Genomic DNA, 22962 nt, shown 5'->3' with positions numbered 1-22962 from the left:
GTCACATTAAAGTGAGTTAAACGGAGTTGCAGTGTCACAGACAACCCATGGTCAGGCGTGGCACTGTTTCTGAAAGAAAACAGCCATGTTTTTATAATCCTGGACAGCCACTTTAAAGAGGACCTGTCCCTTACACCAAAAAAATGTGTTCAATAACTTGTAAAATACCCTGACTTCTTTTGATTCTGCCACTTTTCCGTTTTGCGATTTGTCACTTCTTTGCAGAGATCTTCACATTTATTTCTTTGGGAACACACTTTGTGAAATATCTGCTTTGCAGTCTGGCTGGGCGTTTCTTCAGAATACAAGACAGAAACAAAATGACCATATACCCTGCTGTCAGTAAATAAGTAAAAGCAATAGTGCATACAAATAACACAGGGTACTTAGTAAACACCGTTTTTGATAGAAAAAAAAGCATAAAAGCCATCCCACCAGCGTTAAGATGTACCACAATCGGGGTGGTCCTAACCTCTAGTATTAAAACTTTACAATGTATCAAAGTGACATAAATGTGAGTAAGGGCAGAGTAGGATCCGGTCACGAATATGAGTACCCAGCAAAATGGGAAGCAATATAAACATAATGTTCAGCTCAAAGAAAGGGAGGCCGCACCCTTACCTGCACTAAGTGCAGAAACCTGAAACTTAACTGAAAAAAATTAACTGGAGTGTAAGTTGGTATGCATGCAAAATAAGAGCATGTTTACACTGGCCATTAAATAGACAAAACCCAAGACAGAAACAAAATGAACATTTACCCTGCTGTATGTAAGTAAAAGCAATAAATAACATGGGGTACTTGGTAAACACCTTTTTTGATCTATGTGAAATATCTTCTTTGCAGTCTGACTGGGCATTTCTTCAGTCTTTGGGGCCATGTGCTTTCATCCCTTCCTCTGACACTGCCAATCACAGCCAGGCAGTTTCTGAGACTGATATACTGCTAGATCAGCTGATGAACTGTGATTGGCAGCATCTGGTAGGAAGGAGTTAAAGCCCCCAGGCTGAGAAGACTGTGAAGAAACGCCCAGTTGGCTGCAAAGCAGAGATTTCACATACTACATTCCAAAAGAAACAATTGTGAATATCAATGGATCAACTCTGTGCAAAAGGGAAAAGAGCAGCAGAATCAGGGGAGCTTAGGGATTTTTACAAGGTATTTAACTTTGTTTGTTCGGTGAGCATGTGACAGATCTTCTTTCAACTTAACAATTTAGAGATTCCCCAAAACTCTTATGTGACGAAACAGCTTCTTATCTTAATCAGCCAGACATCTAGATTTGTTAAGCGAAAAGAAATACACTATTGCGTTTGTGTTGTCTTATAAATGTATGTGTATTTCTGTGACTGGTCAAGAAGAACATACTATTTGTATAACCCTGTCTTCTCTTGGTTCTGAAACAGTGATGTTTGTTACTATGCTTTACCAACTATGTAAATTGATTAAAGGCTCAACCAATGAGACCTGAGCCCTGTGGAATAATACCCTCCCTAACTCTTGCCCTGTGGATGTGTACTTGAAAGAATAAATGTGAACTATTTAAGGAACATATGCCTCTGTAGCAGGCAGAGAATTTAAAGAGACTCTACAAGGAGAATCAAAGATCAGACTCTCTTCAGACCATCAGCTTGGTAGCATGGCTTTATCCAAAGAGACACAGATTTGGATTCTACATGATTCCAGCCTAAGGGTATATGGCCCTAACTGGAAAGATACTTATCTGCTCCATTGACCATCAGAGAGCCCATACGGATACATTTGGGGAGACCAGGTTGGAACAATGAAGTAACCTGGCCCCATGGATACGTTGTTTGGGGTTGCCAGGTGGGACCCTCCGGTCACCTGGAACCCATGGAGACATTCGGAGAAGCCAGATTGGGACCAGCCGGGCATCAGGCCCCATGGAAACTCTCGGAGAGGCCCGGATGGGACCCTCGGATCTCCTGGCCTTGTACCTTGATGGACTGTCAGCTTCCTAAGCTTGCCGCTACCTTCTCTCTGTGGGGGCCCTCCAAAAGAGGGGGGTCACTGGTTGAGGTAGTTGGCCCTGGAAGTCCCAAATTCACAGCTTTTCTATCCCAGGCGGGCCAGCAGAAGGGTGAGACTGTGTAATGTTGTACCCTTTTGGTATTTGCTGGGACTGTTCTGTGTGTTTATTGTCCGCTTTGTGGTTCAATAAAGTATTGCCACACTGTTTTACCCTCACCCCGTGTTGTCTGGGTAGTATTACGCCCACAGAAGATCCCGTGTCTTCACGTCTTATTTTCTACTTTTAGATTATATCTAACTTACCTGAATATTTTCTTTTTTTGTCTCAAATTTTTACCTTGCCTTGCATAAAATCCTTTTTGATATGCCAATATTTAGAATACGTGTTGAATGGCCAATGTATTTGGTGAATAACATTTATACTTCTGCCAATGCTATCTGTTGTCTTTCATAGATATTGACGGTCCCTGTGAAAGCTATTATTGCTGTGGGGTCATTAACCTGCTCTCCGAATTACATTACTCTTCCACCTTCCTTTCCGGTGAGACACACGATAATACTTTTAACAGGCAGGACACAAATAGAAGTTGTAGAAGTAGCCAATTTTATTTCTCTCCGTTCTTTTTGTTGCAGGGAAAATTAGTACATCAGAGCTTGAATATTATGAGTTCCTTCTCACAGAAGGTGAAAATACAGCAAATCCGCTCCTTATCGGAGGACATCAGATTTTTTTATAAGCGTTTGAGGAGCAATAAAGATGAATTAGAGCCTGGGAAAAAATCAAAGGTATAACTTTACAAATACATAAACTGTAACTTTATGTGAGATACTCCACTTTAATGCATTATACCACCTAATGGAAGATGCATCCTGCAGTTTCTCTGTGTTCGTACTTGCTAAAATATCATAATTTGAATAGAAATGGTAAAATTAATTTTTAATCCTAATATTTTGGTAATTTGCATGAAAAGAAATATCTATATATACAGACTCCATGTAGTAAAACCCCCCAATAAAGGCTAGTAATAAGTGTTCATAGTTACAATAATAGCTGTGTTACATAGAAGAATGAGCCATAGATGAAGATAACCTATTTTTCCAATTTTCATTTTTTCTTTACTTTGCAGATAGCCAATATTTATTTTGACGCTGCTTTAAGCTGTGGTGACCACTGTTATGTTGGAGTTCCATTTTTATCAAAAAGTAAGTCATATTTGAGGGAAGGTTAATTGTTGCTTATATTCTATTTTAGCAGTTTAGTTACACATGTGAAGTTGCTCTTGCCATTACACTACAGGACTTTGACTCTTTTTAGGGGAAAAATATGATTTTTCATACTGTTTAGCGAGATGAATGTTTGATGAATGCAGGGATGTCAAACTCAAATACACAAGAGGGACAAAATTAAAAGCTTCGACGAAGTCTATAACCAACCTTGACATATATTAAAAAAAAATGTCTACGATTGAGGAAGTTTTTCCTTATCAAATATAACTGAACTTTTTCATATGTAAACAAACTTAAAGTGGTTGTCCCCTGAACAAAGTACATTTTAATTAATAGATCTTAGAATAAAATATTGGAATAATATGTTGTGTAAGAGCAGTTAGAAACATATGGCCTAATTTAAATATGATGGAAACAGAGGTGCCCCCCCAAACACAGTATGACACCCCCACAGTGAATTCCTCCACACACACGGTATGATGACCCTACTGTAACTCCCCCACCCCATCCCCCCAACAAAGAATGGTGACCACATCAGAGTATGATTCTCCCAATGTAATCCCAACACAGCCCTCCATATAGTTTATTGGCCACAAAAAGTGCTCTATACAGTATAAAGGGCCTCACATAGTCCTCCATACAGAATAATGGGCCCCACATAGTCCACCATACAGAATAATGGGCCCCACATAGTCCTCCCCACATAATAATGGTCCCCACATAGTCCTCCCCACAGAATAATGGGCCCCACATAGTGCTCCATACAGAATAATGGGCCCACATAGTGCTCCATACGGTATAATGGGCCCCACATAGTCCTCCGTACGGTATAATGGGGCCCCACAGAGTCCTCCGTACGGTATAATGGGCCCCACATAGTGCTCCATACGGTATAATGGGCCCCACATAGTGCTCCATACGGTATAATGGGCCCCACATAGTCCTCCGTACGGTATAAAGGGGCCCCACAGAGTCCTCCGTATGGTATAATGGGCCCCACATAGTGCTCCGTACGGTATAAAGGGCCCCACATAGTGCTCCATACTGTATAATGGGCCCCACATAGTGCTGCTTACGGTATAATGGGCCCCACATAGTGATCCATACAGTATAATGGACTCACATAGTCCTCCATACAGTATAATAGGCTCCACATTAAAAAATAATAAATACTCACCTCTGCTCATTCCCCCTCTGCTTCAGTCTCTTCATGGTGTCTTCAGATCGTCTGCACATCTCGGTACAGCAGGTGCATTGTAATGAGGTCATCGCGTCCACTGCGCTGAGACGTTAGACACAGAGGGGGAATGGTGGGAGAGGGAGCTCAGCTTACTAATCACCTTGCTCAAAATATCTCTTCTGAACAATGTCTTTGCCGCACTTTTTTACTAGTCATAATTAAAAATATATTCAGACTTGTGCTTGGTAGCAAGGTCCATTTTTGCTGGGTATTTCCTGATTTCCTAACTTACGCACAGGCCTCTGTGGCATTCACCACACATTAAAGACCTTGGGGTGCCTACTATTGAGGACATCTAGGACTTTACATTTTCTTTCATTTCTGTTTCTGACATGGGCCTAGGACGTTTGCATCACAACCCTTCTAAACATGATTCATTCATCTAGAAAACTTGTATAAAACAACATTGGTATAATGTGTAACAGATATTCTAATTATTTTGTCTACAGATGAGATGAAGACTCAACAACATTTATCAATGCAAGAGGATGTTTGGGATTTAGATTGGGATAATTATGAAAATCTTTATAAGAAGTGGTCTGAAATCCGTACAACCTTTAATACGTGAGTATCTGTAAAAGCTCCCTTACATTTGTTTTTCTTTGGAAAATTATAATCAAAAGCCAATAGATCATTGTTACTTGTGAAAATTGTTGGGTATATTCAAATAGGATCTGATCTGCAGCACCCAGGAGAGGCCACTAAACAGTACACTGATTGCATCCAATCGCTGCAATAGCTGGGAACACCTGATTCCTGGGGTGTTGGACCCCCACCAATCCCGATATTGATGATCCATCCTCCGGATAGGTTTTCTAGCTGTTGGAAACCCTTTAAGGAATATTTTTTAGATTTAGGTTTGGAAATTCTCATCTTTAATATAGTTTTCTTATTAAGTAGAGCATAGCAGTAAATGTATCTGGTGTTGTACCGATGTCATTCAATGTGATATTTTGGCTATGATAAAAAAAAAAAATGTGGATTAGATAGTGAATTGTTCTTGATCCATTTCCTTTTTCAATCTTCACTTTCACGTTCAATAGCTGCATCCATCCTACTTCTCTTCCTTCCAGCCGCCCCATAGGCCTGCCCACTCGGTTCTTCCTAGCATGCATATGAAAAGACGCAGTAAGCCTCTCTCAGGCGTGGTTTAAAGGGGTAGTCTGGGACTTTTATATTGATGGCCTATCCTTAGGATAGGTCACCAATGTCTGATCTATGGGGGATGCGACACACTGTACCCCCACCACTGTTCCCTGTGCCAGCGGCTGGGTGTGCAGAGGTGCAGAGCTGAACAGCGCCAGCAACTGCATAGTGGCTGCAGCTGGGTACTGCACATCCGTCCCCTATTGATTTTGAATTGGTAGTGGATCTGCAGCACCTGACCGTGGCCACTATTCCATTGACGGAACTGTGCTGTGCAGCTCAGCAACTCTGCGCATCTGGCAGCTGATTGGTGGGGTACTGATGACCAATTTTAAGGAAAGGTCAGCAATAGAAAAGTCCTGGATAACCCCTTTAATGTGAATGGCTACCAGCACTGGTTTTGGTGCAGGACCCTTTTTCTAATTTGGGATTCAGGATCGTGTTTCTGACACGAGGACTTTATCTTCTTATCCGTTTCAGCTCATCTAATGTTTTATTTCCCAGAAATGGAGGCAGGAGTTTTTGTATCCTTGCTGAAACCAACTTCTGTTTTATTTGTAGACCTGTTGTTGGGTTTGAGGTTGACACGGATCTTCAGAAAAATGTCCTTTCAGAAGTTAAGGCTGAGCTTAGCTGGCCTTCTATTGTCAGCTCATCCCGTCATGTGCACTTCCCCCTAACAAATACCAACTCCTCATCGGTAAGTGCGGCAGCTGTGTGTTATGCTCATTCCTTTCACATATTCATTACAGAGAACTTGGAAGTGTTGACATGTTCCACTGTTTGAAACTGGCATTGTCCAAGATCAACAAGAATTATTTTTAGGATTTATATACTTGTATTACGACATTCCTGTAAGAATCAACTCTGTCAACTTAAGCACCAGAAAATTAATTGCTTGGTGATATGTTGAAACAGGAAGAAGAGATTGCACTAGAGAACCCTGCCGATGTATCCGTATATGTCCAGATCATGCCACTGGCACTTTATGCTAACATTTCGTTGGTGCTGGATAAAATATTAGACCGGTAAGTGCAGACACATTTCAGCATAAAAATGCCTGGTTTCTTAAAATGTTTTTCTTGTTAATATTTTTTAATATTCAAAATTACCATCAACATTTCATTGCTCCTTAAACAGTATTTCTGGTAACCCCAAAATGCATTAAAATTGATGGTTTTCAACTTTTCATGTGAATTAAAGCATCATAGAAGATAAATGTAAAGTTGGCAACCTTGCAGCCAGGCTCTGATTCATGCAGCCTCTGGTTTGGGCCGCATGAACCGAATGTCAGGTTACCTTTTTAAAGGGTAGTTCTCATGTTAAAAGATAGGAAGTATATGATAGACCGTGATGAATTAAGCATGTTTGCAATTTCATTGCTGCATTCTTCCCTCCATTGTTTTTCTATTCCTTTTTAGCTCGTTGCTTGCCAGTATAGGTGGCCGAGTATGCGTAGCGGTTACAAGAGCTTTCCTGGCGAGCTTGTAAGCACTAGCTGAGATCGCTGGAGCGCACTGTTAGCATCTGATCCTTTCCAGCTTCAACCTTAATGCTCTTTTAATGCTGCACAGTCAGCGCAGCCTCTATTGGCAACATCTAATGTGCACATTTCAGTGCAGCGATGCGACAATGCTGCTGGCCTGAACAGTCTATAAATCAGGAGCGCACGCCCCCAAGCAGTCAGGAGGCTGGGGAGAGGTGTACTCCGCAATTGAAAAGTTGGGATAAATCCAAGATGTCCACTCTTACCTATTCCAGACTGCAACCTGTCGCAGATACACATTGAAGCAACGCTGCAGTGCTGTGGAGTCAGAATCAGTCGGTATTAAATGGACCGACTTAAACTCCTAAAATATATAATAAATTGGGTACAGTAGTTCAGTGCAGTTTGTGAGGAATATTTTTGGGAAAGTTATGAAATGTCCTAGAAATGTCTGTCCTATTCCTGATCTAAGGGTCTAGACTTTTAGCTGAGATGAATCTGTGCTACAGTAAATTTATCACTTTAACATGAGCTATGTATGAGGGAATCGAGGAATCGGAGGTTTGGCTTACCGACTCCACAGCCCTGTGCTTGAGGCAGGTGTGTTAGATACTATAGAGTATAGTAAGTTCCTTTCAGGCTGAGGAGGAGTATCGAGATTGAGCATATCTCCTCAATCAGCCTGCTAGGTTGCCAAAGAGGAAAAAGGCCCATGCTGCTCTGCTGACAGTTTACAGCAGAACAGGCTTTTTTCCGTCTAATGCCGTGTCCACTGATAAACCTGTCAGATTGAGTGAGCGGATAACTTATGCTTGTTCACTATACTGATCATAATCTTGCATGCCAAGGATATGTTGCAGCCTAGGTTACAATGGCCAAATTGGATATTCTTGGAGAGCCCCTTTTAAAGACCACCTTCAGTATTTTTTCCCCTGTTGCAGCTCACTAACAAACTTTCTCACCAATGCATTGTGTCTGATACTACTACTATGTAAGCAGTGCTTACTGAGCAATAATTCGTGTCTTTGACTAGTGAGGGCGGGGGAGGCATTTTTTGTACGTCTACTGAGTTTTTATACATAGTATTTCAAGATTCTGATAAACACTGATAGTGAGAGCTAGGAACGTGGTTGGGAAACCTGTTTTGTCATCTTTAATGCAAATTGTGTCTGTAGTTCTCAATGTTGTCTTCTTTCTCAGGTTCAATATTAGTAAGTCGCTGAATATAGATCTGAAGACACTTGAATTCAAAGTATTTAGAAATAATGTAAGTATGCAGATATATTGTGAAAGAAGTAAATTCATTAGAATTAGCTATCTTGTTTTTAAGTTCTGAAACAAAAAATGCAGCACATTGCTTTCATCATAAAGGTGAACATTGCATAAATGCCTGTTAGGGTATGTGCCCATGTTTAGTGTTTGCAGCAGATTTTTCTGCAGCAAAAACTATATTATTGTCAGGAAAATTGCTGTGTAAAATACACACATTTTTTATGCGTTTTTTTGTGTGCGTTTTTGCAGCGTTTTTATTTTTGTTTTGTTTTTCTCATTCATTTGAATGGATGAATAACGCTGAAAAAAGTGACTGCAAGGTTAAAATAAGCAGCATGTGCATTTCAAAAATCTCATTTACTTTGCTGGTACTGTAAAATGCTGCATTTGACCCTTGGCAATATTGTGATATATGGAAAGGATACAGATAAAGCTATAAAGATCAATACAAGTATCTCTGTCATTAACTACTTAGCACCTGAGCCCTTAGGTCACAGAAAACATCTTTCAGTGTGTCCCATGCTATAAAATACTGCCTAACATTTGGGCATAATCTGTGAATGAAGTGAAGAAAAATGAAAGCGGATCAGTCAACAAATTTCACAATTCAAACTGCATATATTAATAAATGTATAATTTAGACCGGAAGAAGCATGTGTATTTACAATGAAAATCCATGTTCGATTATCGTACTATCAGAATTTAACAGCCAAACATATTATGAGTCCTAATTCTGGACAAAATTCTCAATATTATGCAGGAAAAGTTTCAAAAAGGCAAAGCCATTCTGACATGGATTTTCAAAGTGATTCACCAGCCTCGTTAGGCCTAAAAGATTTTTTAATAATGTGTGCAGAATTTTATCTGGTGATGGATACCCTTTAAGGAGAACCCGTCACCATGTGTTTACATATGGAAATAGTAGTGCGGCTGTTGTGAAATGTGGGGCTAATAATGATATTTTTTTTTTCCTTTTTGTAGAGATACCAATTGAGCGTTGAAGTCAAATGCAAATAAGGCAGGAGGTGCACTGAGGGCGTCGGTGCACATAGAAGAAACCGTTCTAGGCTGACACACCACAGTGCACTTCCAGCCTGACTTGCTTTGCTTATGGCTTTTAAAGGGAACCTGTCACTAGGTTTTCCCCATATAAAGTACGGCCAGCATCTTTAAGCCACCTTTAACAGCATTCTAGTATGCTCTGTCTTTCCCCAAACCCTTATGTAAGGCACAAAAAAGAGCTTTTATTTTATTCAAATGCTGCGTGGTTCTGTCTGATGTGCGTTTCTGGTTTTGAAGCGGCCGCCTCCACTCTTCTTTCGATCGCCTTCCTCCTTCACGGCTTCATGTGGATGAATACGTCATCTACACAGTACACCCCATCGTGCTCCTGTGTAAAGGCCAAAGAGCATCGATGACCTGTAGGTTAAGCCGGCGCAGGAGCGTGATGGGGACACTGCGGATGACGTAGGTTGAGTCATCCACATGAAGCAGGGAAGGAGGACAGCGATCAGAAGAGAAGAAGCGCTGGATTGCACCGTCTGAGTATAATAAAAGCTCTTTTTTTGTGCAGTGAGTAAGGAATTGAGGACAGATACACCGCATACTAGAGTGCTTTAAAGAGGGCTAACAGGTGCTGGCCATGCTTTATATGGGGAAAACCTGGTGACAAGTTCCTTTTAAAACTAGATTTCTACTGAATAGCAAATGCCTCCAAAAAGGTATCATTTATTTATTTTTAGACCGAGTGCATGTGCAGCCATTTTCCTATTTCCATATGTAAAAACATGCTGACCGGTTCCATTTAAGTTTTTTGCATATTTTCATGAAGCTGCTGGATTTGATTAGCAAAGTGGCTGTAGAATGAGGTTTGGTGTACATTGCCGTATTACAGTTATTTACAACCTCTGAATTGCACTGGACTGTTAGAGAGGACACGTATACTTATATGGTGCCTTTCTGCACCTCCATATGTCTTGCCATTATCCTCTTACTGTATGAAATGTTTGATGGCTAGTAATAATCTTCTGTAGACCGTTTTCCTGCTCTATAAATGTTCCAACTGATAAAATACCTCCATTGTTTGCAAATTATATTTTTTAGAAGACACATGACTGCATGATTTTATGCCATTTATTTGTTCAATAAAAGCTGTTTTCTTTTTCTTATTGTATTTAAAAGGTGCAGCCTGTACTGAGCAGTCCTAGTTTTGCGGAAGGACTGTCACGTCAATCTGTTCTTAATGTTATTCTTAAGCCTGGAGAGAAAAAAAGCATTAAAGTTAGATTTACTCCAGTGCTAAACAAAACTGTATCTTCATTACTTATAGTCAGGTAAGTTTATAAAGAATGAATTATGTTATTGATATAAGGTTGATCCATCCAATTCTTTGGAGTTTGTTGGCATGATTTGTGTTGTATTTTTGATGTTTTAGTTATAAATCTAGCATATATTTAGTTTTGTTTGCTTCGCCTTCTCTTCAATGCCTCTTTTTACTTTTACTGCTAAACCTATTTCTGGAGTTAATTTCTTAGCCACCACCTTTTGCTTTATTGTAGCGTGGATTTACCCTATGAACATTACATCTCTGATGGAACCAATAGGCTCCTCATGTAATGCACTGACCAAACTGTATCTCCCAGGCGAGACCCAGTGGCGGACATCGGCAGGGCCTCCTCTGTTATATTCAGTGGTTGGGCCCACATAACATGGTGTTTAGTTTTATTTATTTTTTTTGCGTTTGTGATGCAGTTTCTTTAGAAATGGATAGAAGGATCCATAGCTTTGGGATCCATTTTTTTTATGCAGCAGGTTTCCCATGAATCTGGCTGATTACATCTGCTTAGCAGCTACAGGGAGACTTGCATACCTCTTCCACAGAAAGCATTTCAGGATTTATCCACTAAAGCCCCCGTCACACTAAGCGAGATCGCTAGCAAGATCGCTGCTGAGTCACAAGTTTTGTGACGCAGCAGTGACCTCAGCAGCGATCTCGTTATGTTTGACACTTAGCAGCGATCAGGCCCCTGCTGTGAGATCGCTGGTCGTGTTGGAATGGTCTGGACATTTCTTTGATTGTTGAGGCCCCGCTGGGTAGCATGCATCGGTGTGCTTGACACCTTACCAACGACCTTTTTGACGACTCACACAGAAACACATAGGCGTGCATCGTTATACAGATCGTTACGGGTCGCTGCATCGTTGCTGCGTCGTTGGGAAGATCTGTTTGACATCTCACCAGCGACCACATAGCGACGCAGCAACGATCCGTGACAGGTCGTATCGTTGTCGGGAACGCTGTAGCGTCGCTTAGTGTGACGGGGCCTTAAGACCCAGCGGCTGTAACTTCTGCTTAATAAGGCACACAGAATGCAAAATGTCATAATCCCCGGTGAATAGTTTTCCTTAGAAATGATGACACTACATCATATAATGTTTGCTAGTAGTCTGGTTTCAGTTCTGTATTGCCATCTAAAATACCAGGGTGCTTTTCATGGTTTAAATAGTCTTGTTCCATTTTGTGTTTATTTAGCTGGGTGCTTATTAATGGTTTTGTAAATTCCTTCTGACGTCTTGCTTTACATATGCCTTGCAGAAACAATTTAACGGTCATTGACGTAATAACAGTGAAAGGGCAAGGAGCAAATGAGAACATTAAGATTGGTGGAAAACCCCCGGGTCCAGGGAGCTCCTTGAGGTTTAAAATTACAGAAGCCTTCCTGAAAGAGTGCTCCGACAGTAAGTTATATTATTCTCTCCTGGCACATTGCCACACTTACATGCTGGCATCAGTCTATTCTTATTTTATTCCAGTGATGCAAAAAATGTCATCTAATCTCATAGTGGTTAACAAAAAATACACAATACAGTATCCGAGATTAATTGTAATCTATATATATATATAATTGTCTTATCCCATCTGTCTGTCTGTCCAGGAAATCCCGCGTCGCTCATTTGTCAGGCCGCTGTCTGTCCAGGAAATCCCACGTCGCTCATTGGTCAGGCCGCTGTCTGTCCAGGAAATCCAGCGTCGCTCATTGGTCCGGCCGCGGCCAATCAGCGACGTGGGATTTCAGAAAAAAGATGACGGCCGTTAGCGGCTCATGTGCTGGACGGAGGTCAGCGGCGATGCAGCCGGGAGATGAGCGGCGCTAGCAGCAGACCTACCCCGACCGGCGGCGCCGCTGACCTCCATGCGGCTAACGTCGGGAGATCAGCGGCTTGGCCCGCTGATCTCCCGACGGCAAGTGTGAACGGAGGACCGGGGAGTGGCGCCGCCGGTCGGGATGCTTCTGCTGCGAGCAGCCGCTCATCTCCCAGCTGCTCGCAGCGGAAGTACCCGCACAGGCAGCGCCGCTTCCCGGTGCTCACTAATACGACGCTGATTGGTCGCGGCCGTCGGCCACGACCAATCAGCAATATTGGCGCCAAGTTTAAACACCGCTGTGCGGATTGGTCGCGGCCGCTGCGATTTTGGCGCCAAATTTAAACACCGCTCTGCTGATTAGTCACGGCCGTCAACCACGACCAATCAGCATTATTGGCGCTAAATTTAAACCCCGCTCTGCTCATTGGTCGCGGCCGGCAACCGAGACCAATCAGCATTATTGGCGCCAAATTTAAACCCCGCTCTGTTGATTGGTCGCGGCCGGCGGCCACGACCGATCAGCGATTTTGGCGCCAAATTTAAACCCCGCTCTGCTGATTGGTCACGGTTGCCAGCCGCGACCAATCAGCGCTTTTGGCGCCAAATTTAAACACAGCTCTGCTAATTGCGCCCGGTCGGACGCATACATATTCTAGAATACCCGATGTGTTAGAATCGGGCCACCATCTAGTCTTTAATATTCACTGAGGATTCCCTATTGTAGTATGTGTTGGCCATCAGTGTCAGAATTATCCAAGAAATGTCTAAAGGGATTCCGTCACCATGAAATTGCAGTGCAATCTGCAGGCACTAGGTTATAGAGCAGGTGGAGAGGAATACATTGATATATAGATTTGTGAGAAAAACTATGTCCTTTCAGTGATTGACAACTTTCTTTCTATAAGTGTGCAGAGAGAGATAACTGTCACTGATAGGCCCACCCACTGGACCATAAATCTAGAAAGAGCAAAGGATGAAAACATAGGTTATACTGAATCTTTTCCTACAAAAGTAAATATTCATTTTCTCTATAACATGATGCCTAGATATTGGACTGCAATTTAACGATGACATGTTCCCTTTAACTTACATGTATTTCTATAAATGTGCTGGCTTAGACTTCTCTACCTAAATTGTATTTCTTCTCATTCAGAGATAAAGCCCAGAGAGCCAAACTTCACTCTTAAGAGAACATTCAAGATTGAAAATACAGGGCATCTTCAAGTCACAGTTAAAAGCATGGAAATCAGCGGGTATTCCTGTGAAGGATATGGATTCAAGATATTGAATTGTCAGGAGTTTGCACTAGGACCCAATTCTTCTAAGGAAATTATTATATTGTAAGTCAAATGTTTCCCATTGTGTAACTGTTGCAGAGCAGATCCTTCAAAGGGCATCTATAATATAATGGAAGATGTGTCCTTCTATCCGAAGCCTCTATAGAATGCGCCTGTGCACTGTGGCCGGAAGTCAGAAGGACACATCCATTGTTAGTAGGCAGGGAGGAGGATGAGGCTGGAGGAAGAGGAGGAATGTGGCGCTGGAGATCGCAGTATGCGTCAGTGCTGACACACCACGATCTCTGGCAAAGCTGGAGGAGAAGTGTGGTGCCGGAGTCAGCGCCTGCGCATAGTGCGATCTCCGACACCATTTTATTGAAGACATATTTGCACACAGTGTCTTCAACAAAATGGCTCCCGATAGCATGGTAAGCGCACACGCTGAGTCCAGCAACAGTTTTTAAAATATTTAGCGCAGACGTGCTGCGGGGGAAAGGTGAATAGGGGTGTTTGTTTAGTTTGTTTGTGTTTGGATGGGTGGATAGAACAGCAGCAGCGCAGGCAGGATGGGGGAGCATATGCCTGGATGGGGGACCAGGTTGGGGGAGCATATGCCTGGATGGGGGACCAGGTTGGGGGAGCATATGCTTGGATGGGGGACCAGGTTGGGGGAAGCCTATGCTTGGATGGGGGACCAGCTTGGGGGAAGCCTATACCTGGATGGGGGACCAGCTTGGGGGAAGCCTATACCTGGATGGGGGACCAGGTTGGGGGAAGCCTATACCTGGATGGGGGACCAGGTTGGGGGAAGCCTATACCTGGATGGGGGACCAGGTTGGGGGAAGCCTATACCTGGATGGGGGACCAGGTTGGGGGAAGCCTATACCTGGATGGGGGACCAGGTTGGGGGGAGCATAGACTAACTATTGAACCCGGTCCACGCCCGGGTGGCGAGCAGCGTTATGATGCATGCTGCCAAATGCAATGGGGAGAATAAAGTTAATTTCCTTCCTGTGCAGGCGCTGGGCAGCATAATAACGCTGTTAACCTGCAGATTAAGCCCATATCTGCAGGTTAATGGCGTTATTTCTGGTGATAGGTTCCCTTTTAATTTTGTAGTGCAATACTTCATTAAAATGGTGCTAGTGTCGGCATGTGCGCATACCGCGCTATCCGGTGCCATGCACGCCACCCGGGTGTAGAAGGGGATCAATAGTTAGTGTAGATATGTTACATTGCATGTGACTAGTGGATGTTCGAGTTTTAACTTTGTCAATTTATAAAAAATGATCAGTAATTTGATTTATAATGTTATATGTACTTCTAGATATAAAACTTTACAATATATACAAATATACAAAGAAGGCATTAGACACTGGTGTTTTCTTTGCTCTCCTCTAGAGTAAATTGGACTAGCCTTTAATTTTCTCAGGAAGATTATAGCCCTTTTTAATAATGTAACAGCACAAGATAGGATAGATTTAACTCTTATCTGAGGCTATTTCTATTAAAAATGGCACCAGAAAGTGTTGTCTTCTTTCTCCATTGCTACATCTCTTGGTTATGGAACACTTAGTTGAGGCTCTCAGAAATAATCCCGGTGTGCACAGTCTACTAATGGGCTCCCATCAATTCAGAACATTCCTATATGCGGATGATCTGATATATCTCTTGGCCCTGCATTTTATTTCCCTCAATCCTACAGGAAGTTTATAGATTTGATGATTTAAGTAACTTTAAAGTTACTTTTTCTACATCCTTCATCACTGGCCCACGTCCTCTCACTAATATATGATCAGCGCATGAGTGCAATACCAGAATATCCGCCATACACTGGGTCTTGAGAAAGGGAGTTTACAGTTCTATTTTGAGGATGGAGGAGCTGGTTGCGGAGTACTCAGAGGACCCAAGAAGAGGCATAGTACTCCTGGGGTTTCCTGGAAGTACAACCAGAGGGCCAATTAACTACTGCCCCCCTCCTTTTTTGTAATTTTTCACTCTTCCATACCCACCCACCCCCCAACCCTTTCTTTTACATGTAAATGTTGTGTATGTAGTAAATGTATTCTGTCCCATGGTTGATCACTGCCGCGATACATAAAGATTGAGAATTTCCCTTTCCTAGATGTTGGTTTTGGCAGTTTTTCTCTTCCTGAGAAATAATATGTTCATGATATGCAAATCCTTTATTTGCGTTTATTTTTAAAATGGGACATTTTGCTCTGCATAAGTCTTACATTTTGTTACATTCTTTATCACTTGGTTTCTAATTGTAATTTGAATTGTGAAAAACGAATAATGGCTTCCACATAATGTTGCTGTATGTGCTGAATCAGTGCTGTTGTAGAGGAAAATGCATTCTAGACAAGTCAAGAATCTACAGTGTTTCTTAGCCCAAAGTTGTCAAACTGCTTTAAAATAGCAGAAAATGGTTAAAAAAATGGTCTATAAGAAATTACTGTGTAGGGCGTGAGCATTTTATGCATTTCTACTTTGATTTAGTGCTTATTTTTACTTGGCTCTAGCAGACCGTCCTTATTCTCACACTTGCAATCTCAATTATAATTCGTAATGGGAAATACTGCATCATTTGCAGAGGTTTTTTTTGTAATTTTTCTTTTTTGTGTTGTGGTATTACTTGCTGTTTTTGGCACCAAAATCTTCAAAGTGGCGCACACGATTTATGATTTTGCTGCAAAGTAAAAACAAATTTACTTTTTTTCTGTCTTGAACTGCTTTTGTGACTTTTTAAAAAGTTGCAATTGATGAATCAGGTGAAAACATCTGGAGTTTGAAGATTCCTCCAACAGAATGGGGAAAAAAAGTGCAAATATAAAGTATACTTCAAAAACGCACAAATAGAATAATCAATTGGGTTCAAGCAAAACACATAAAACTAAGAAAAAACAGGGGCAAAAACAATGATGACTCGGGGCCTAAGTGTTTAATAGTTATAATGTGTTTTGTTGAGTCATCCTACAGAGGCTTGTAAGGTTTAATGTGCATTTACTCTGTACATTTATCGGGAAACGAGTCTTCCTAGCGACGCTTGTTTACCAATAATCGTGCCGTATAAATAAGCTACCAATCACACCAGCGGTTTGTTCTCTGCCGTGCATCATGTAAAGTGGAGCTGTGCTGCCGAGAACAGTGACAGCATGTCACAATCTATTACTGATCAATCAGTGACTATCCGAAGTGCGGTCTGCCTGTTTACACAGGCTATTAAACGACTGCTGACTGGCAGACATGTTGCTGATCGGCAGTCGTAACACCACGCATCATCTAGTGTACATGCACCCTAACAAAAAGCAATATGTTACCGTCTCCGGAGCAGGATTTTGGAGAATGAATGCTGAGAATTGGCGCTCACCTTTCTCCCAGGACAGAATTTTCTTTGTGTGTCAGAGCTCAACATCTCTGGTCCTATTAAATGAACTCTTGATCCGAGATGGGCGCTTTCCTAATTATCTGTGAGGTGGAAAAGCTTGCTTGCCCCAAAAAGACTTTTATAATTGACACACAGTTTTTTCCTGGGTGACTGGAACCCATATTCTCCAAAGACCATCCAAACCCTGAATAGCTTTACTATTCTTCATGTGTATGGTTTATTGTAGGTTGGCATTTCGTGATAGTATACTATAATTAGTTGTGTTCTCTCCTTTCTTTTTTGCAGGTTTGCACCAGACTTCACTTCCTCGCGAGTGATTCGAGAACTAAAGATTGTTACAGAAGGAGGTTCTGAATTTGTGTTTGTTCTAAATGCGTCGCTTCCATACCACATGCTGGCCTCATGTGCAGAAGCAATTCCCCGGCCCAACTGGGAGTTGGCATTGTATGTCGTTATCTCAGGAATTATGAGGTATATGAGTGGAAGTTCATTATTATCATCTTATAGATCACTGAACTGAAACATCTTTCATAAGTTTATGATCTGCATAGAAGGAAGCTAAATAAATAGGATGCACAGAGGAACTGAGAAATCTATCTTGCCACTTGCTTGCACCCATTAGCCCCTATCCTGTGATTTGAGCACAAAGCTGGAGATACTTTTTCTAGTTTCTTCTTTTCATCCTCTTCTCCCCCAACACTTGTTTAGTACGTATTAGTGGTAATATTTTTGAAAAGTTTTGGTACATATTAAAAATGTCCTATTTTCTTACACCTTTTGCTTGCTTTCTAAATTGTTTTCTTTTATTTTCCTAGTTTGCTGTTTCTTTTGGTTATTGGAACAGCTTACTTAGAAGCTCAAGGAATATGGGAGCCTTTCAGAAGGCGACTCTCCATTGAGACATCAAATCCTCCTTTTCAGTTTGGCCGACCCTTTGATCTCAGAAGAATAGTTGGCATATCAACAGAAAGCAAGTAAGTTATTTTCTTATGGTAGTGCTTCAAAGCTGTCCAGTTTTCTTCTGTATATAGACTGACAATTAAATGGAGTTTATCATCAGAAACTGACTAGAGTTGAGCAAAAAGATCTGTAGGACCCTGATCTAGTGGCCATGTCTGTTGTCTTGCGAACCTTCTCCTACCTGTTGGCATCCTTGGCTCTCTTTCTGAATAGTATACCTGTTGGGATGTCATTATTTCAGCTTAATGCATTCATGACATCTTGCTGAGCTATATAACCGGAAAAAGCGATGGAGATGCCGTCAGGTAGGAGGAGGTGTGCAGGACTCTGATCCTGTGGCTATGGAAAACTGCCATATCTGCTGCGCCAGGCTCCTGCCAATCTATTTGCTCAACCCTAAAACTGACCTATCGTTTTATTTTTAAACATATTTTTTTTCTTTAAGTTTTGATATATATTTTTTTTAAAGACCACTTCTCAGCTGTCATTCATTATCACAGACAAGATAACAATAGCTTATGGTCACAGCTCACCTCCAACCTCTCCCTGCATAATGACCGCAATATATCCGCTACAATCTTTGTAAAACTTTTTTTTTATTTTTTTATCTGGCAATACAATTCTTTTAAGAACTCCCTAAAACTCCGCTTCATGCCTTTCCCTGTACACATCATTTATAAAATTAAGGATAACCCTGTCAATACTTTTCACAGACTTTCAATGGTGTGAGAGAATACCGGACCACAAATACGCCATGATACTAGAAGAATAGAATGTATGACATCTAGTTACATGGATTTAGTAAATGAATAACGTGTATGTATTTGTGTTCTAGCTATAATTCTGCTGGAAGTGACTCAAACAGTAGCTCTAGCCGAGGGTTATATAGTGCAAACTCTAGTTCCAGAACCACAAGTAATCACAAGCAAACCAACCCAGCACCCAACATACACAGGAATACATCTGATGTGGAATCGGCCAGAGCAAAAAACTCCAGTGTATCCAGCAAAATGCCAGCTCAAGGGTCTACAAACCAGTCATCTAGCAAAGCTTCCTCTCCAACCATAGATCCCAGCTCTGTTGCTCACAGTTCATCTTTAACAAGGCGTACTCGTGGAACAAAACTAAATCTTGCACTATCTCAAGGACCAGGCTTACAGGAGCAGCTTGTGCCAACACAACCACCAACAGTGCCTCAGACACAGGCAGAGCTGCCAGCAGAAATGTCCCGAACCGGGGCCTGTAACACTTCACACCCAGAGTACTATGGAAATAGTGGCGTTAATACCAGGCACAGTTCAGATGACTCTGACATAACTAGTCTTATAGAAGTAATGGATAAAGAGTTTGACAATTGTGAACCCCCTCCATCAGATGTATTTACAGAACAACCTCCATCTCCAGCAACCAAAAATAAAGGTAACGTGAAGCAATTTGAATGATATTTTAGATGTGTCTTTCATTTTATTTTGAGCTAAAATCAAATATGATTTTATAAGATAATCTGGCAACATGATATGAATTATTTTCAAAAAGTAGAATCTAAATTCAGGAAAAATATTTATCTCTAGTCACTTGTCTGGCATCATGGATTCTATTTTCACAGAACTCTTAACGGATCAGATAAGAGCACGCACGATTAACTATACAGTTCCCAGTTTTTTCCTATAAATGTGGCAGAAGAGTACAGCAGGCTGCTCTATTCTGACTGGCAATGGAGTCGCTGAAGCAAAGTCTCTTTCTGTGACATGTACAGATCTTGGAATCAGAGAGGGTTAATACAGCTTCACTTAGAATGCTTCTATTCATTGCACTACATTGAAACGTGTCCTTTTTCTTTTTTTTTTCTTCTAGGAAAAGTCAAATCTCTTTCACATAAAGTTAAATCTCAAAAGAAACTAGAAGAGAAAGAAAGACGAGGAAAAGCCAAGACACATGAGGATGAGCTGAAGGACTCTCTTGGAGATGATGACAGCTCTTCCACCACTACTGAAACATCTAATCCTGACACTGAGCCACTTCTCAAAGAGGTATGATCCCAAGTAACAGAAATGAATGTGATATTGGCAAATAAAATTTAGTTTTAGGACATACCCTAGACCCCATTCTGCTGGCAAGGATGCTATGGGCTTTGTCTTTGTTGCATATACATTTAAATAGACTAGAGCTTGTTTGTCAGAGTAAGGTTTGTGCAATGTGATCACGGAGTGCCAATGAGTTGCTGTGATAGCTGGAGGGTCTTAAGAAGGCCTCTGTGCTACCATGATATGTCTATGAAACTCAGCCTGTGGGTCAGCTTACTATGAGACCAAATAATTTTGAAATACAATATAAAATTATATATTTTTTTTCCTTTTTTCTATTTTTGTATCTTGTTCTGTTTTTTTTTTTTTTTTTTTTTTTTTTTATATATCATTGCACTTTTTTCCCCTTAGAGGACATAAATATATAGATAGATGGATAGATAGAGCCATTGATCTAAATATGTGTGTGTGTGTGTATATATATAAGTGTGTATATATATATATATATATATTTATTAGTACAGACCAAAAGTTTGGATACACCTTCTCATTTAAAGATTTTTCTGTATTTTCATGACTATGAAAATTGTACTTTCACACTGGAGGGATCAAAACTATGAATTAACACATGTGGAATTATATACTTAACAAAAAAGTGTGAAACAACTGAAAATATGTGTTATATTCTAGGTTCTTCAAAGTAGCCACCTTTTGCATTGATGACTGCTTTGCACACTCTTGGCATTCTCTTGATGAGCTTCAAGAGGTAGTCACCAGAAATGGTTTTCACTTCACAGGTGTGCCCTGTCAGGTTCAACAAGTGGGATTTCTTGCCTTATAAATGGGGTTGGGACCATCAGTTGTGCTGTGCAGAAGTCGGGTGGATACACAGCTGATAGTCCTACTGAATAGACTGTTAGAATTTGTATTATGGCAAGAAAAAAGCAGCTAAGTAAAGAAAAACGAGTGGCCATCATTACTTTAAGAAATGAAGGTCAGTCAGTCCGAAAAATTGGGCAAACTTTGAAAGTGTCCCCAAGTGCAGTTGCAAACACCATCAAGCGCTACAAAGAAACTGGCTCACATGAGGACCGCCCCAGGAAAGGAAGCCCAAGAGTCACCTCTGCTTCTGAGGATAAGTTTATCCGAGTCACCAGCCTCAGAAATTGCAGGTTAACAGCAGCTCAGATTAGAGACCAGGTCAATGCCACACAGAGTTCTAGCACATCTCTACAACAACTGTTAAGAGGAGACTTTGTGCAGCAGGCCTTCATGGTAAAATAGCTGCTAAGAAACCACTGCTAAGGACAGGCAACAAGCAGAAGAGACTTGTTTGGGCTAAAGAACACAAGGAATGGACATTAGATCAGTGGAAATCTGTGCTTTGGTCTGATGAGTCCAAATTTGAGATCTTTGGTTCCAACCACCGTGTCTTTGTGTGACGCAGAAAAGGTGAACGGATGGACTCTACATGCCTGGTTCCCACCGTGAAGCATGGAGGAGGAGGAGGTGTGATGGTGTGGGGGTGCTTTGCTGGTGACACTGTTGGGGATTTATTCAAAATTGAAGGCATACTGAACCAGCATGGCTACCACAGCATCTTGCAGCCGCATGCTATTCCACCCAGTTTGCGTTTAGTTGGACCATCATTTATTTTCAACAGAACAATGACCCCAAACACATCTCTAGGCTGTGTAAGGGATATTTGACCAAGAAGGAGAGTGATGGGGTGCTACGCCAGATGAGCTGGCCTCCACAGTCACCAGACCTGAACCCAATCGAGATGGTTTGGGGTGAGCTGGACCTCAGAGTGAAGGCAAAAGGGCCAACAAGTGCTAAGCATCTCTGGGAACTCCTTCAAGATTGTTGGAAGACCATTTCCGGTTACTACCTCTTGAAGCCCATCAAGAGAATGCCAAGCGTGTGCAAAGCAGTCATCAAAGCAAAAGGTGGCTACTTTGAAGAACCTAGAATATAAGACATATTTTCAGTTGTTTCACACTTTTTTTGTTAAGTATATAATTCCACATGTGTGAATGTACAATTTTCATAGTCATGAAAATACAGAAAAATCTTTAAATGAGAAGGTGTGTCTAAACTTTTGGTCTGTACTGTATATGTATGTATATATATATGTATATATATATATATATATATATATATATATATATATATATATATATATATATATATATATATATATATATATATATATATATATATATATATATATATATATATATATATATATATATATATATTATACCGCATTTTTCGGACTATAAGACGCACCTAGGTTTTAAAGGAGGAAAATAGGAAAAAAAGATTTAAGCAAAAAATGTGGTCATGATGCCCTGTTATGGGGGAGGGGTTCTGCTGCTGACACTGGTTTTGGTGTAATGTCCACCAATTCTGTTAATATCCTCCATCCTGGTATGTATGGCCCCTCCTTCCTGGTATAAATGGCCCCATCCCATCCTGGTATGCATGGCACCCCTTTATCCCCCTTCCTGGTATGCATGGCACCCCTTTATCCCCCTTCCTGGTATGCATGGCACCCCTTTATCCCCCTTCCTGGTATGCATGGCACCCCTTGAGCCCCCATCCTGGTATGCATGGCACCCCTTGAGCCCCCATCCTGGTATGCATGGCACCCCTTGAGCCCCCATCCTGGTATGCATGGCACCCCTTGAGCCCCCATCCTGGTATGCATGGCACCCCTTGAGCCCCCATCCTGGTATGCATGGCACCCTCTGAGCCCCCATCCTGGTATGCATGGCACCCTCTGAGCCCCCAT

General features: G+C 41.4%; 1 protein-coding gene across 5 annotated transcripts in view; it reads left to right on the top strand.

Annotated features, from left to right (window-relative positions):
* The window catches only part of TMEM131 (transmembrane protein 131), a 255588-nt gene that overhangs the window by 212132 nt on the left and 20494 nt on the right, over window positions 1-22962 (top strand). For all 5 annotated transcript variants that reach the window (XM_073664550.1, XM_073664548.1, XM_073664549.1 and 2 more), the window contains 14 exons: window positions 2447-2533; window positions 2626-2778; window positions 3120-3195; window positions 4909-5023; window positions 6167-6305; window positions 6524-6633; window positions 8292-8358; window positions 10545-10696; window positions 11959-12101; window positions 13664-13850; window positions 17467-17652; window positions 17997-18155; window positions 18977-19560; window positions 19996-20171. In XM_073664550.1, the coding sequence (XP_073520651.1) occupies window positions 2447-2533; window positions 2626-2778; window positions 3120-3195; window positions 4909-5023; window positions 6167-6305; window positions 6524-6633; window positions 8292-8358; window positions 10545-10696; window positions 11959-12101; window positions 13664-13850; window positions 17467-17652; window positions 17997-18155; window positions 18977-19560; window positions 19996-20171 (2334 nt within the window). The remainder of the gene's footprint in view (window positions 1-2446; window positions 2534-2625; window positions 2779-3119; window positions 3196-4908; window positions 5024-6166; window positions 6306-6523; window positions 6634-8291; window positions 8359-10544; window positions 10697-11958; window positions 12102-13663; window positions 13851-17466; window positions 17653-17996; window positions 18156-18976; window positions 19561-19995; window positions 20172-22962) is intronic.

Source organism: Phyllobates terribilis, unplaced genomic scaffold (assembly GCF_046119375.1).
Source record: "Phyllobates terribilis strain yellow unplaced genomic scaffold, ASM4611937v1 Scaffold_2__4_contigs__length_985480577, whole genome shotgun sequence".
Classification (NCBI taxonomy): Eukaryota; Metazoa; Chordata; class Amphibia; order Anura; family Dendrobatidae; genus Phyllobates; species Phyllobates terribilis.
Note: the sequence above shows the minus strand (reverse complement) of the source record. Positions and strands in the feature narration are given on the sequence as shown.